At 37.0% G+C, this 16,002-nt stretch overlaps 1 protein-coding gene across 2 annotated transcripts in view; it reads left to right on the top strand.

Moving 5' to 3' along the window:
- TRAF6 (TNF receptor associated factor 6) overlaps positions 1–16,002 on the top strand; it is a 22,393-nt gene extending 6,391 nt beyond the window's left edge. Inside the window, exons 2-8 of one of the 2 annotated variants that reach the window (XM_051621504.1) lie at positions 550–595; positions 1,295–1,621; positions 7,334–7,484; positions 8,057–8,215; positions 9,084–9,155; positions 10,509–10,586; positions 11,374–16,002. In XM_051621504.1, the coding sequence (XP_051477464.1) occupies positions 1,326–1,621; positions 7,334–7,484; positions 8,057–8,215; positions 9,084–9,155; positions 10,509–10,586; positions 11,374–12,255 (1,638 nt within the window). In that variant the 5' untranslated portion in view covers positions 550–595; positions 1,295–1,325 and the 3' untranslated portion in view covers positions 12,256–16,002. The remainder of the gene's footprint in view (positions 1–549; positions 596–1,294; positions 1,622–7,333; positions 7,485–8,056; positions 8,216–9,083; positions 9,156–10,508; positions 10,587–11,373) is intronic. The other variant, XM_051621503.1, reaches the window with a different exon arrangement.

Genomic DNA, 16,002 nt, shown 5'->3' with positions numbered 1-16,002 from the left:
CCCAGAGTCTGCACTAGTGATGCAGATCCTTACAGTTCAGCTCTTGTTTAATCCTTAGATTTCCCTTTCTAGTATGCTTGAAATGATGTAATGGTGTTACAGTGAATGCAGTAGGTGAACATTTCCATAGACCTTTGCCTATACTGCTGTGCAAAAGATCAAATCTGGGCTTACTGGGCTAGTTTTGCACACCTTGATGTGTAACCCGCAGACTGCTCATACTGCCTTGCACCTGGTGATAACCTCTGTGTTTCAAAGAAGAAGGTTTATAGAAAACTAACCACAGTAGGATTCTAAGAAAATGGTTGTAACCATTAAAAAATTGAGGGAGAGGATAATTTCTTGGACTTCTAGGATTTGTTGTTTAGACCTTTCTTCAAAACTCCCTCATTCAGTGTAGAAACATTGGCAATCTGTTTGGGGATACCACCATTATTTTATTTCATATCTGTGAGATGAACCTGCTTTGTGAACAGTATTTTAAAAACTGATTTTATTATATCATTCACTGCTCTTCAGGGATGTGACTTTTACCTCCTGTTCTTACAGTCATGTCCCTTGTCCTCCCTGCCAGCTACACTGGGAGAGTGGAAAGGTGAGCAAGAACTCTGAGCGCTAGTAGTTGTGGAGAGCTTTTGAGCTGTGAAAATACTAGCTTTGCCTCGTGTGTAGCTTCCTACTCAATTTAAAGTCATCTTGGCAGCTTTAAAATGTTATCAGCAGTGCTGTGTACTTGAATTTCATTTGCAGCACAGCATCTGCTTGCATTTGTACTTGTATTTTATTTGGGGACACTGGGACATGCACTAAACTGATTTGAAATCTATATTGTGATTTGCTGTAGGCAGAAAAATGTTAAATAACATTTATTCAGTGCAAGGAAAATACAGAATTGAGCTCTGTCCATCCAAGAAAACTTCATTTTGTACAGCATTTTTCATGCAAATGAGATTTGAATGCTCTAGAAATAAATTATACTGAAGGGGTAGCAAGGCATTTTCAGTAAACATAGCAAGGAGAAAGAGTATTCCACTTTTTACAGAAATTAGGTAGTCAGATGAAAGACTACAGAAAGGTTTGTGTTTGAACTGAGCTGACAGGATGCAGTGCTTTTTCTTGTATATCACAAGAAAAGTAAAAAAGATACCAGAAACTGGGACAAAACAGAAACAGTGATTTTGAGTAGAAACAGATCTGTACCACTCTTCAGTGTTTCTCATTAGAAATAAAATTTACTCTTGACAGGAAAGTATTTGAATATTTTAATTTAACACACTTTTTTGTTATCTTGCAGAGCATTTCTGTGTAGCACTTGATTAGCTACTATGAGCTTGCTACATAGTGATAACAGTTGTGGAGCCCGAGAGGTGGAAAGTGGCTGCTGTGCAGCCATGGCCAGTGCCTGCACTGTTGGAGTGAAAGAAGACAGCGTAAGTATTAGCAGTGGGACTGGAAACGCTCCAAGTTCTTTCACAGAAGAAACACAAGGATATGATGTGGAGTTTGATCCGCCCTTGGAAAGTAAATATGAATGTCCAATCTGTTTGATGGCTCTTCGAGAAGCAGTGCAGACACCATGTGGACACCGTTTCTGCAAAGGCTGCATTGTCAAATCAATAAGGTAAAGGAAAATTTATGGGAGTTGTTTTTAATAAGAAATACATGTACCAAAGTGAAGCATTTTAAGAGCAATGTAAACTGAATAGAACTGTTTAAGGTGCATTACCAGTGAGAACTCAGGGAATTTATAATTAATTTATGGAACTATGGATATTTATAATTAAAGATGTTTTCTAATAAACACCATGTCTGGCTAAAATGTCACAAGTTTGTAGGTTGCACAAACTTTACATATTTTGCTATATATGCAAATTTACCCAGGTTATGAATCTAAAAAAACCTGACTGAGTAAACATTAAAAAATAATTTAGAAAAGTACCCAAATCCTCTAAATAAATTCCATTTTCAGCTCAGGATTATAAAACCTCTCTTTTCTCTGTGACTATTATTCTTGATAACTATAGGCATCTAGAGACAGCCTGGTTTCTTGGTGCAGATAGGGCAATTCATACTTTCAGATCTTCACTTGAAATCACCTGCTTCCTTGTTCAGTTGGAAGAGAGAATGTAATGAGGGAATCATTCAAAACAAATACTTGAGAGAGGAAACTAGCCTGGCATATTAGAGAGTGGGAATGAGATATGAAAGCAAGAACAGGCTAGGGTCATAAAAACGAGTGATTGAAAGACTAAGGAAGGGCAGAAGGCACACCAATAGAGTGCTTTTTATGCTGTAGGGTTTTTCCTTCTCAGTTTAAGTCAGATTTTTTTCATATCAATTGCTCACTTAGCTCAAATGTCACAGTACTTTGTTAGGAATCTAAATATTTAATTCTGTGTGACCCACATATTGACTTGGTTGATTTCCAGCCTTGCTTTGCACACCTTTGTGTAACGATCATCAAAATGTCTCTAGTGTTACTGCACAATGTTGGCTTTCTCAGTCGTTTATTTTTAGCATGCAAAACGGACAGAGCTTTCTTGCTTGGTTTTCCATACAATTTATCCATAGTTCTATTCCATTTATTTTTTTCCATAGTCAATCTTGTAGCTTACTGAATTAATAGCATGCCAGCAGTGATGTTCTCTGAATACAGTATTGTGTGTGTGTCTTTTTGTGGGCTTCTCTGTAGCTTCTGTCATGGTTGTATCTGATGCTACTGTGTTTCTTCATTGCATCCCTTTTAGATCAAGGAGGCAACCTTAAAACTTCTTTCTATTTATTTTTTTTTATGATGGCAAAAGACCCAGCTGTTTTCCTCTCCAGAAAGCACAAAAATTTGTGCGTGTTTAAAGCACAGTTCTTGTTAACATTAGTTTCATCAATATATCTGAGGAAAGGATGCAAATTCATTATCCAGAAAATGCAGACCACCAGTGTTCACCCATTAAAAGTGACTCACTTGTAGATTCTGTAGAGGTATTTAGTTCTACACTAACTATACCATGAGATCACCCTGCTCCCTTAGTGCCTTTCTTTGTTCACTAAATTCCTACTTCTGCAAGAAAAGTACATCAGGCCCTACGCAGCTGCATCACCCAATGGTATTTGTGTCATACTGATACATGGAAGAAGGCAAAATACCCCAAACCTGAACATGTAAGCTTTGGCGTATAGGGATCCAGTTCCCTAGGCACAAGCATTTGGCTTAACTTTTTGGCCTTTCCTTTGCACATTTCAAGAGATTTATGTGTATAATTTTATGTAAATTTGTAAGTATTGAACTAGACAGTTGTACTCATAAAGGCCTCTTACTTGCCTTACTTGTTCTCTCTGAGCTTGCTTCGTTTGTTGGCAAGAGCAGTTTTTATAGTTTAATTTGGTTATTTCTGGAAGAAAGAAAAAAAATCTTTAAACCTTTTTGTAGGAGTATGAAGTCTATAAATCCTGAAGGTAAATTATTACTTAAGTATACTGATACTTAGAAATGTCTACTTACTAGTCATTTCAAAGACAGCAGAATTCCTGGGTTGAGAACTTGGGGGGGGGGGGGAATAACTAAACTTAAAATTAGCAAAATGGGTGTCTCATTTCTAGTCTTTCAGATCCTTAACAGCTAAGGTGATCTGATGAGCTGCACAGTTACAGTCATTGGTAAGATTTTACCATAGCATTGAGTGAGGAACTACATGCTCAGAACACAATGTCTCATAGCAGGTAAAGAAACTTCCTTCTGAAACCCCAGGCATGGGAAATGGTTTATCTTTCTTTTTAAATTAACAAAGCATTTGCTTTGCTCAGAGTTTTAGATCTGCTAACAGTTTCAATGATCTTGAGCTTTTGCTTCTTTTACACCCTTTCCCTATTGTACTTCATTTCTACAGATAGAATTGACTGTTTCAGTAAATACTAAGTACAGGTGGCCAGCATTTTACATCTTGGAGACTATACAACATCACTGTGATCTTTCAGGTGTTTCACTAATAGTGTTTTCCCTCATACCCCACTGAAACTTGTCTTTAGAGTGCAGTTTGAGTGAACGCTTGTGAAAGCAAAGCAAACAACTCTAATGGTCACGGCCCCTCTGAATCCCAGAAGGGTTGAATTACATTCTAATGGGGATACATGAATCAGGTATTGATTTGGAGTGTGTAGTGTCAATAGTACAATACTGATGTAATTGAGACTCTTCTACAGGACTCATGAAAATGGAAAGTGATTTTTACATTCTCTGACGACTGTTGTTTGGTTTTTTTTCATTAAGTGATTGTAAAGGCCTTTATTTGATTTGGAGAAAAAATTTCTACTGTTTATTCCTTATTTCCCTACTCTAACTCAAGTGAACATGGAGATTAAGGTTTCTAATTATAAAAGATGGACAAGTAGTTTTAAAGTAATTTGTTGCTGTCACTTACACAAACAATTGTAGTTGCCAATGTTGAAGAATTTGTGGCTGCAACTAGAAAGATATTTTTATAAAGCTTTTAAAGACTGAAGCCTTGAATCTTTCAATGTGAGGGACATGATTAGACCAGATGGATTTGATAACAGTAAATGTGTGCCTCCCATAAAGTCTCGACAGCTTTTTAAATAAAGCTGTCTGAAGTGCTTGCTGTGCTATAAATCATAGTAGTGAAGGAGCTTATCTAAGTAACTGCAAATCATAGTTTACAAATATTTGAAAAATGTCTAGAAATGTTAGAAAATTTAAGTTCAGGTGCAGTAGATAATTAAATTTTACTCCAGTCTTTCTTCTTCTGGGTCTTAGCTCAAAGCTAACTTAGGGCTTGTACAGAGCTCGTCAAATACCAGAACTTCTGATCAGCATAAAAGCAGTTCTGAGCTGACAAGGAGAAGCATGGAAAGCTTTGGGTGCTAGCAAATCATCAATCAGCTGGCATGGCTGGAGTTAAAGTGTGTGCCAACCACTTTAGCCTCTAGGCTAAACTGCTCAGTTGTCAAAAGTCATGGAGCGGGCTTTTTCTTCAAACAAAATTATTCTGGCTTTGCTTTTCATACCTGTATTTTAATTTGAAGGAAAATTACAGGAATATTAATTGTACTTTTTAGCAGATATTATTGTTTCACAGGTACTGCTGTGGGTGGCACAGTGCAATGTTAAAAATAATTATAGCATACAAAAGCCCCCACTGTAATGTAAAATGAAACCAAGCTGCATATACTCAGTTCTATGATAGGAAACATATAGCAGTATATTTTTCTGTAGATGGATCTTAGCATCTTTAAACACAATCCTAATACTTGTAAATGGCGTTTGAAGCCTGTTTAGTACAATAAGCTAGTGCTCTTTTCTTACTAGAATTATTGGAAAATTGCCATTCTTTCTTACCAGGAGGCCTACTGCACTATCATTGTTCTTCACTAAGAAGGGTATTGTAAACAAATTATACCTGTGAAAAGTGATTTCCTGTAGGTTGTCTGCAAACTGAGGGAACATTTCCAGATTCTCACAAAGATCAGCATGTTGATCATAGCTCAGGGAGCTATGAAGCAAGACAGGTATTTTCTTTTTTTCCACATGTTTGGCAGGATGACTATCAGACTTGTGGCAAGCTACCTCTTGTAAGCATAACTTAGGAAAGGAAGTTCATTATGTCTTTCTGAAGTCTTAACTTTACCCTCACTTCCTCTAGCAGTGTTGCTGATGAAGGAGCTGCTGAGCAATTATTTCCTATTTGAATAAAGAACATCAATTCCCCCCTGGTCATGGAATCATAGAATAGTTTGGGTTGAAAGAGACCTTAAACATAATCTAGTTGCAACCTCCCTGGCATGGGCAGGGACACATTCCACTAGATCAGATTGCTCAAAGCCCCGCCTGGCTTTGAACACTTCCAGGAAGGAGGCATCCAGAACTCCTCTGGGCAACCTCTTCCAGTGTCTTACCACCCTCTAAGTTAAGAATTTCTTCCAAATGTCTAATCTAAATCTACCCTCTTTCAGATTGAAACCATTCCCCCTTATCCTCTCGCTACATGCCCTTATAAAGTCTCTCCCCAGCTTTTCTGTTGGCGCCTTCAGGTACTGGATGGCCTCTGTAAGGTCTCCCCAGAGCCTTCTTTCTGCTGAACCACCCCTACTCTATCAGCCTGTCTCCATAGGAGAAGTGCTTCAGCCTTCTGATCATCTTTGTGGTCCTCCTCTGGGCTCGCTCCAACAGCTTCCTGTCCTTCTTATGTTGGGGACTCCAGAACTGAACACAGTACTCCAGGTGGAGTTTCACAAGAGCAGAGCAGAGGAAGAATCACTTCTCTTGACCTGCTGGCCACGCTTCTTTTGATGCATCCCAGCATACAGTTGGCTTTCTGGGCTGCAAGCACATTGCTGGCTCATGTTGAGCTTCTCATCAATCAGCAACCCAAAGTCCTCCTCAGAGCAGCTCTTAATTCATTCTCTGCCCAGCCTGTGGTCTCCACAGTCCCCTAGGTTCTACTTCCCCTCATGCTTGCAAGCATTGACAATGATCTGGCCTTTGATTTTTGCACCACAACTACTCTGACATTTTTCTGCCCCATGTATTTTTCCATTTTATTGCTGTTTCCACTAGTGCTTATCCCTTATGCCTTTTTAACTCTATTACTTAATTCTTAATAGATACGTTGCCCTATTGCTTTCAGAAATCGTCTGACTTGAGATACAATGCACAGTTCCAAATCCAGTGCTATTTTTATGGTTATTAGTAATTTTTGTGTTTGGAGTTTTTTCAGTCTGCTGTATAAATAAATGGATGAATGACAACTGAATAAATGATTGTACAGCAAAAATGGGGAAATGGTCTGTATGAAAAGTAATGCTAAATAGATGAAGTGAATCTGGAAAAAAAAGGACAGTTTTGGTTTTTCTCTCAGCCGTGGTGACCTTGGCTGTTTATAAAGTGAAAAAGAGAGGAGATAAGGTCCAAGAAGCTTTAAAGGATTGTTTTGAAATAGTGTGTGAAATATTTTTGAATGTTTGAGCTATGTGAGTACTTATAAAAAGGGGAATGTAAGTTCTTAATTTGTTTACATCTCCTCAAGTTTATTTCCAAACTATCTTTCATGGCATTTGTCCAAATAAAACCTATTGAGTTAGAAAAGTGCTGTGATCCCAGTCGTGCCACCTCAAGTGAAACTTGTGTATTGTCAATTTCTCTGATGTAAATTGCATTCTTTATCGTGATTGCCACATAAATGCCATTGTTTTCAAAGACTTTCTCATTATAATTTGGTCACTAATGTCTTGCTAGTGTAAAAACATTTTAAATTAAGGGCAAAGGCAATTTGTACTCATTTCTCCTTTTTTTTTTTTTTTTTTTTTTTTCCCTGCATTGTAGAGATGCAGGTCACAAATGTCCAGTAGACAATGAAATTCTTCTTGAAAATCAACTTTTCCCTGACAATTTCGCCAAACGAGAAATCCTTTCATTAATGGTTAAGTGTCCCAACAAGGGCTGCAGTATGAAGATGGAGCTGAGACATTTAGAGGTGAGAATTAGTTTTGAAAGTATGGAACCTTGTTTTCATGGACAAGTAAATATTCAAAATAACTTAACATAGATTTTAATGCTTAATACCTTTTAATGCTGATTCAGTGCATTGTTCATTCAAGACTATAGCTAGATATTTTAATTTTTTTATGAGTGTTTCATTGTAATTAGGTGATTCTCAAGTGAACATTTTAGTGGATGAAATAGTTTTCATTGTTGTTTGTCTTTTGATCAGCTGAATCTGTACTTCACATAAGTTCCCTACAGTCGGTTTAGTATTCCTCAAAGCAGCTTAGATATATTAGTTGAAATAATTATTTTGGAAAATAAAAAGGATAAACATAAAGCTGAATTTCTACTTGAAAGTGTTCTTAAAGCTCTGACTACATGAAGTCCTGATCTTAGTAATGAGACAATAGGCCGTTGGTAAAGTCAGCATAAGTGTATAAGGATTTGCTTGCATGAAAGAAAAATTGCAATTTGTTCCTCTTGTACTGTGCTTGATCTCAAAAATAGATGAGATTATAGTACCTGTTTGTAGTATCAAATCCCTCTTCTGTCATTGTTCAGGACCACCAGTTGCAGTGTGATTTTTCCACCATGGAATGTCCACAGTGTCAAGGAGCCTTCCAGAAGAACCGTCTGAAAGAGCACATGACACAGGAGTGTTCGAGGCGTCAAGTCTGTTGTCCAAACTGTGCCACATCTATGGCCTATGAAGATAAAGAGGTACTTAGCAGGAGTTTCAGTTTTTCAACTTTCATTCACGTGGATTTGTTTGTAAATGCAACCTTAAAAAAAAAAAGTTTTGGTCTAGAGCTATTTGTGTTGCTTAGGTGAGAAGCTGCAAACTCAGGACACTAGTCTAGATCAGGACACTAGTCCAGAACAGGCAAGAGCTGGTGAGAAGAGGAACCATTGATGTTTGGCCTTGCCATTGGAAAGGCCGGTATCTGCTGCGAAAGCAATATCCTACATCCACAGTTTTTATGTTTGGCAGAAAGGATGTGTCAGGAGATACAATCTGTTTCGGGATATCTGCTGAACACAAGACCAAGATCTCTTCTGAATTTTCCTCCTAGCTCTGCAGTTTTTATTTGGGTGATACTGAAGATAGTACTTTGTTTCTTGAGCGTCCTTTTCTTTATCTTTATACATACGTTTTTTTTCATATCTGTATATGTATTTGTTTGATCTCAAGGGCTGTCAATTTTATGATACTATATTGTGAATTGGGAAACAAAAATACCTCATATAGTCTAACAATACAAAAATAAAACTTTAATATACCACTACAACTGAACAGTAATTTCAGAAACTTCTGGATAAATTCTGACTCCTTGGAGCATAAGAGCTTTAGGAAAAAATATTTCTGCAACTTTAGGAATTTCTTGTATGAACCCAGGAGAAAAACAGTAATTATAGAAAACGTACTATTCAGGGTAAGGGGATTGTCTTAGTTTCACAGTTGCATACAGCTAAATGCAAATTTTGGAATGTAAATTAAAATGTAATGTCTGATGAGACGTGATGAATATTCTTTTAAATTGTGTAACTTTATTCTTTATTTCCTCTAATTTTCTGTTTGGTAACTAAGCTTCATGACCAAACCTGCCCACTTGCCAATGTATTTTGTGAATACTGCAACACAGTGCTTATTAGAGAGCAGGTAAGAGACTACCTTTCTCTGTGTTTAATCTGGGTCAGATGTTTTGTGTTTGTATTGCTGCTTTAATCTGAAATTAATCTTAAATAAATAGTTTGTCTACTCGCTAATAAATCTCTCCCTTTCTGTCTGAAAATTTTGCATCAAGTGAGGTGTAATACTCCTTTAAATGCTGATCCAGCTTGTAATTGCAGTCTGGTAAAGCTCTAGGATTTTTGGCTGCAAATCACACCGTTTAGCTATACTGCTTCTTGACAGGGGCCATACTTCACGTGTTTGATCTTCAGTGTAGGTTGAAGAATACAGAGAAGCTGCTAGTGGTTATGGCTGACATCAGAAGACAAGCCTTTAATTTGGGCAGAGAGGGAAAGTACTAGTAATTGGAAAGCCACTGTTGGAAAGTAGCTATCCTTTACTATCAAACTGTAGATGCTAATTGGTATTCTGCTTGTCCATTGGTATTTTACTAGCTATTATTATTTCTCCTATTCAATAATAGCTTACTTCATTGACAGGAAAATGATAAATACTATTTGATTTGCAGCCTATCCCTGTTGGAATGGGATAGCAACTACGTTAATGATCTGGTTAAAATAAAAAATCATCTTGTCAAATTGGAGAAATACTCTGAAAGGATTGAGTTCAGTAATGACAAAGGCAAAAATCTGTCATTAGGCAGAGTAAAAAAACCTGCAAAAATAGGGAGCAGAGAATGCTAAACTAGGTAATGGTTTAGAATTAATAGCTGACCTCTGTTAACCTTGTGTTTTACGTCGTCATGATTTTTAAACAAGTCTAATGTGCTGGGTTACATAAACAGGTATTTTGCCTGTGAAATCCAGAATTATCCTTTACTCTGTTTAGGGCTCATAAGGCCTCAGCTGAAGCTATCTAGCTTGTGGAGTAGAAGTGGATAGGGAGGATCCAGAGAAGTGAGATAATTTGGTCTCGAAAACACAGACCATAAGAAAAATGAAAGTAACTAGAGCTTTTCAGGAAGAGGATAATGACGAGACACAAAAGTATATGCAAGTTGTGCTTCAGATGGGAAATAAATGGACTGTCATCTAGCTTGAGGATAGGCTAGAAGCAAAAGGCATTTGGCTAGCAAGAAAACCTGTATGCTCTCCGATGCTTAATGTAAGAAAAAAGGAATTATAAAGTACCTACAAGGAGGATACAGAATTTTTATCATCAGCTAACATTTTTTCTTCAAAACTTGCATACCTATTTGAGAAATTATATAGGAATAAACTGATCTGGCACCTATTTAGTGTCCATCCCACCTTATTCTTTTAGGATGTTATAAAATAATACTATTGATGGAAAAATTATTTTCAAATCTTACTGTTTTAGATGCCTAACCATTATGACAATGATTGTCCTACTGTCCCAGTGCCATGTTTTTATAGTGCCTTTGGGTGTCCCGAAAAGGTAAGCCTTTCATCAGAATCATGAATTGCAGACCTTCTGTTCAGTTTTGTTGTGATTGGTTTGGGTTTTTTTTAAATGTGTTTTCCTATTCTATTCTCATTCACCAGCCCAAATCCGCAGTGGTTTATGGGTTTGTCATTTTGAGGTGTCTTAATTCTAAAACACTATATGTTGATAAAATGCCTCTCAAAAGTCCTTTTCAAATTTAAAAAACTTAGTGTCTCATTTGCTTGATTAACTTGATTTTATTAAGACATTAATGTTTTCTTAGTTTTCTTGCCAGTAAAGTGGCTTCTAGCCTTTTTTCCAAAGTTGTGACTAAGTACACCTATGGCCGTTTGGGTTCAGTGAAGAAAACCTGACAGTGCTTTAAATTGTATTAAATTCTAAAACTATTTAATCCGGATACTCTTATTTTTATTTGTTTAATACCTCTTTGTAAAAATTGATCTTTTTCCTTCATCATTTCCCCATCAGTTTTCATGCACCTTTATATTTGGTACTTTGGAGCATTTTAGCAAATCAATGAAGGGTATACAACACTAATTGTCACTATGTCACTGTTATGAGTTAAACAGTATTTGCCCACTGGCATTTGAACTTTTTTTTTTATTTGTCATAACAGTGATCTTAAATTTGGAGTCCTCAGTTGGTAAAGTGCTACTTCATCCAGTTTTTCTCACATAACAGAGGCAACTAGTTGTTTGATTTTCTTCACAGCCACATTTAAGATGTGATCACAGATAATGGTTGAAGTGTTCCTAATGCCACATGTCTTAAATTCTAGATGCAGAGGAATGAACTTGCACGACACATGCAGGAGTTCACTCAGGTTCACATGAGAATGATGGCTCAGAGTTTTCAAAATATCAGTGTTACTGCTACAAATCCTGTACCCTTCATTAATGGCCTACCCTTTGAGCCTGCCCTTTTCTCACATGTGTCACATGCTGCATATGACTGTAATCCTGAAGTTGAAAACTTCAAAGAAACCATTCAGCAGTTGGAAGGTCGTCTTGTAAGACAAGATCACCAAATCAGAGAACTCATTGCTAAAATGGAAACTCAGAACACTCACATGGCAGAACTTAAACGTACTATCCGAAATTTGGAGGGAAAGATTACTGAAATGGAGGCACAACAATGTAATGGTATTTATATCTGGAAGATTGAGAACTTCAGTGAACTTCAGAAAGCCCAGGAAGAAGAGAGACCTGTTGTGATGCATAGTCCTGGCTTCTATACTGGAAAACCTGGCTACAAGCTGTGTTTGCGCCTGCATATCCAATTACCAAATGCTCAGCGTTGTGCTAATTTTATCTCTCTCTTTGTCCACACTATGCAAGGAGAGTATGACAGCCATCTGCCTTGGCCTTTCCAAGGCACTATACGACTATCTATTTTGGATCAATCAGAAGGCCCGGAAAGGCAGAATCATGAAGAAGTAATGGAAGCCAAGCCAGAGTTACTAGCCTTCCAGAGACCAACAATTCACCGCAATCCAAAAGGTTTTGGTTATGTGACTTTCATGCATCTGCAAACCTTGAAACAAAGAACCTTCATAAAGGATGATACCCTTCTGGTGCGCTGTGAAGTTCTAACACGTCTAGATTTAAACAGTCTCCGCAGAGAAGGATTTCAAGCTCGTAGTACTGATGGAGCTCTGTAGCCTATAAGTCTTAAACAGAGGAATGGAGCCACCAGTCATGTTCCTCCACCACAGACTACAAGCATGCGTGATCATCCATATAGACTGCATGTGTAAAAGATCATAGTTGCCAACACAGTTGATCTTCACCTGAATAGACTTTTGTTGTTGCTTTTTGTTTTTTTTTTCCTGTATGAGGTCATGTGTTAAATATTTAGTATTGTTCTCTTAAAGTAATAAGCTACTTCTGTAGCAAGCAAACTAAATGAAGTTTTGTCCACTGAAATTTAACTGCCTACAGGAAAATAGTATTGAAGTACTGTACATCTCAGTTCAGTAAAATTTAAATCACACCAGAAAAGACCCATAAATCTTTTCACCTCAGTGCCTTGGAATAGATACTGTAGGAGGGAAATAGCTAAATTAATAAAGATGTGGGGGTTGCTTGTTTTTCATAGAGCTTGAGAAAGTTGAGGCAGTTTCTATATTGCCTTATCTAGAATTTTTAATTGGTTGTGCTTCTCTTAAAATCTGAAGTTGGGTTAAGACTTTGATTACATCACCTGAAGACCTGAAGTTGATGTATGCTTTGACCCTTCCACCCTGCAGAGTTAGCTTCAGGAAGTTCCTGTCAATGTAGAGTTGATACTAGTCTTTCTGAAAGATGTGGTAGTGTTGTGGAGAAGGCTAAATGAGTCTCAGCTGAGATCACTTAAGAAATATTTTTAATGTGGTCTGAAACTGCCCCCTAATTCTCTTTGTTTTGATAAATCTTTTTGTGTGTGCTCTGGGCCCAGAATGTCAATCACAATCACCAAAGAGATTAAAGTATAGCATTTGAATGATAAAATGATACCTTTGTGCTGGTGAGATCTTCTCCTAGTACTGGACTTTTTTCAGGTTGTCAAGTGGGTACCTGAGCAAAGGTATGTACTAACTAGATAGAGTGATGCAGAATTTGGTTTACTGTTGTTGAAACCTGAACTTCTACCCAAGTTGAACTTGTGACCTGCATCTGTTCAAGTGCTGTCTTGTTCTAGTATGACCTGTGTTGTTTCCTATGAATTCTCAGTGGAAAGCTGGCCGTATCAACATCCAGCTGTCATGGGTATTTACTGTCCCATTAGACGATAGGAGCTGGGACACCCTCAATACTTGGGAGAGGAAGAAAAGCCTAATAATTAGACAGTGTGAGAAAGAATTGCAGTCCTCTTTGTTCTTATGAAAAAATCTGGCTTCCCTAGTGGCTCATTTACCAAACACTAGATTGACTATGTCAAGAACTCATGAGCTTCCTAATGTTGCCTGTATTACTGTTTTCTGCGCTGATTATATGCCATATAAATGTTAGTTTTGACAAGTCAGAGCTGAGTAGTTCAGTGGTGCTACAAGTTTTAATTTATCATGGTGCTGATAAAGTTCTGAATCTCATGTTTAAAAGGAGGGAATAAAGTTTAGCTCACTCAGTAATTTAAGTACACAGTCTGATACCAAAGAAAGAACTAAGCCATACATAAGCATATGTATATTATTTCTCCAAACTACTGAAACAATCTAAAGACTTAAGACACTGCAGCTTAAAAGATACTGAAGAGTATTGCAAGTATTTAGCCTCATCAAAGCAACCCTATGGGGATCATCAGTGAGGAAAGTGTATATGCTTAATATATCTAAGGCTAATGAAAGACTAGATATTGGTTTGGGAGAATACTCTGCCTGCATGTGTGAGATTAAAAGTACCAGGACCCAACTGACCACATTGTTTATCATATCCAGATGGGTAACATTTATTTTACAGATATATCCTATTTGTCAAAGAGGGATTGTGTTCAATGGAGTATTGACACTACTGAAACCTGAAATTCCTGGTTAATCATAAATGCAGTCAGTCATTAGCTTACTTAGTGTATTCTGTATGTTTAAAGGACAGGTGAGCACATATAACTCAAAATAGGAACAGGACCATGTTTTAAACCTGTCTTTTTAAGCCTCTTAAGAAGTTTTTGTACTGAAGAGCTTCATCCTATTGGTTGAATTTTTTTCTGGAGTGTCTTCAGTTAGAGTATTCCTAGTAGTGAAACCACTCTTAACCAAGAGCTTTTGACATACATGACAGTGCCCAGACCCACTATATACAGAAGGCACTGTACAGTAGTTCTTCATTTTAACACTATGTTAGTTATCCACATTATTCCATGATGCTCTAAGATTACCATTCTCCTTCCTTTTTCTATCTTTCTTTTTTGTTTGTTTGTTTTGTTTGGGTTTTTTTTTTTGTGGGGAGAAAGACTTGTAATTTGTAATTTTCCCACCACAAATCCCTTCTGCTCTAGCGATATTAACAAAAATCTCCCTAGTCTGTGTTCTAATAGTTTATACTCGGGCCCACTAAATGCATTCATACTTTTTTCCTTTTGAAGGTTGGCATTATGAACCGAATTTTCGTTTTGAGCCTTATCTGCTAGACCTGATACACTTCTGCCTTGGGAGAAAACTCAGTTTGGTGTCAGGTTCAGGAGTTTAAGTGATTTCAGTTTAACATTGTACAATAGCACAAGCCAATAGGGAACAGAAAGCTACTGTGTGTATAATGCTATATTGGCCACAGTAATACAAATGTTTTAGTTACTGCAGCTATTCTATTTTTTTTTTTAGTATTACCAAGTAGAACTCAGAGTGATGCCAAATGACTGTAATGCCAGAGCTTTATGCGAGAGACTTTCAGAGCTCTTTTGCAAACTATTGCTTAAATCTTTCAATCACAAAAAATTATAAATGTTAATGAAATGTTTATTCACCTACTTGTTCCTGAGCTTTCTTTACAAATAAGAACTTCATCTCCAGCTAATGCAAGTCTCCATTGTTACCCTCTCAATGTATAGTCTTTCTGACTATTAGCTTTTATTCAAATTTTTATAAGGTTAGAAAAACCAGATTAAGTTTCTATGTGAAAATATATTTTCAGTGAAACAGCTTCTTTTCCTTTTTCTCCAAATCTCATCTCTCTTTTGAGACATTGTTTTACCATGGTGGATTGAGGCATAATTGCTAGAACTACGTAAATGGAAACAGAAAGGTGTATGCAGTGTCAGGAGCTGTTTCTAAAACAAATAGGAAGAAATATGGGAATTGAACCAGTTTCCTGTCTTAATTTCTTCAGGAATGGGGTTCTTAAGTTCTGTAATTATTGATGCTTTGCAGCATTACTGGGTCTCAAGGTGGTTTGGAAGTGGCTTAGCTTCTTGTTTTCTTCCACATTTCTCATCTTGAATGTATTTTCAGTCAGCCACTCTTATTTTGTGTATTTTCAAAGCTGCTATGATACAAGCTTTGAAGTTCTAATGTATTGCAAATCTGTTTTCTTTCTGCTTCTGAATGTCTTCCCCTGCAGGGCAGGGAAAAATATTTTACTTAAAATGTTGGCATGTAATGTATAGTGGGAGCTCAGATAATGTGAGATGTATAGCCTTGTTTTCTAAGTGGTCTCATTATATGCCTGGTCATGTTTGCTATCACGGGATTAAACCTGCTAATAAAAAAAAATCAGGTTGGCCTCTCTTCATAGTTAGAAACACTTGCACATCAAACATATTGGTGATAGATGCAGAATATTATTCTGGAGTCAGTGTTAAAAGTTTGTACTGGTTTGCATCTGAACAGAATGGAAGTTCTGTTCCCTTGGAAGTATCCATAGATTGTTTAATATATTTTGTAAGGCACAGCTTTATTTCTGACAGGATTTTAAAAAAATAAACTAATTAAAGTGTG

This window comes from Apus apus, chromosome 5 (genome assembly GCF_020740795.1).
Source record: "Apus apus isolate bApuApu2 chromosome 5, bApuApu2.pri.cur, whole genome shotgun sequence".
NCBI lineage: Eukaryota > Metazoa > Chordata > Aves > Apodiformes > Apodidae > Apus > Apus apus.
Note: the sequence above shows the minus strand (reverse complement) of the source record. Positions and strands in the feature narration are given on the sequence as shown.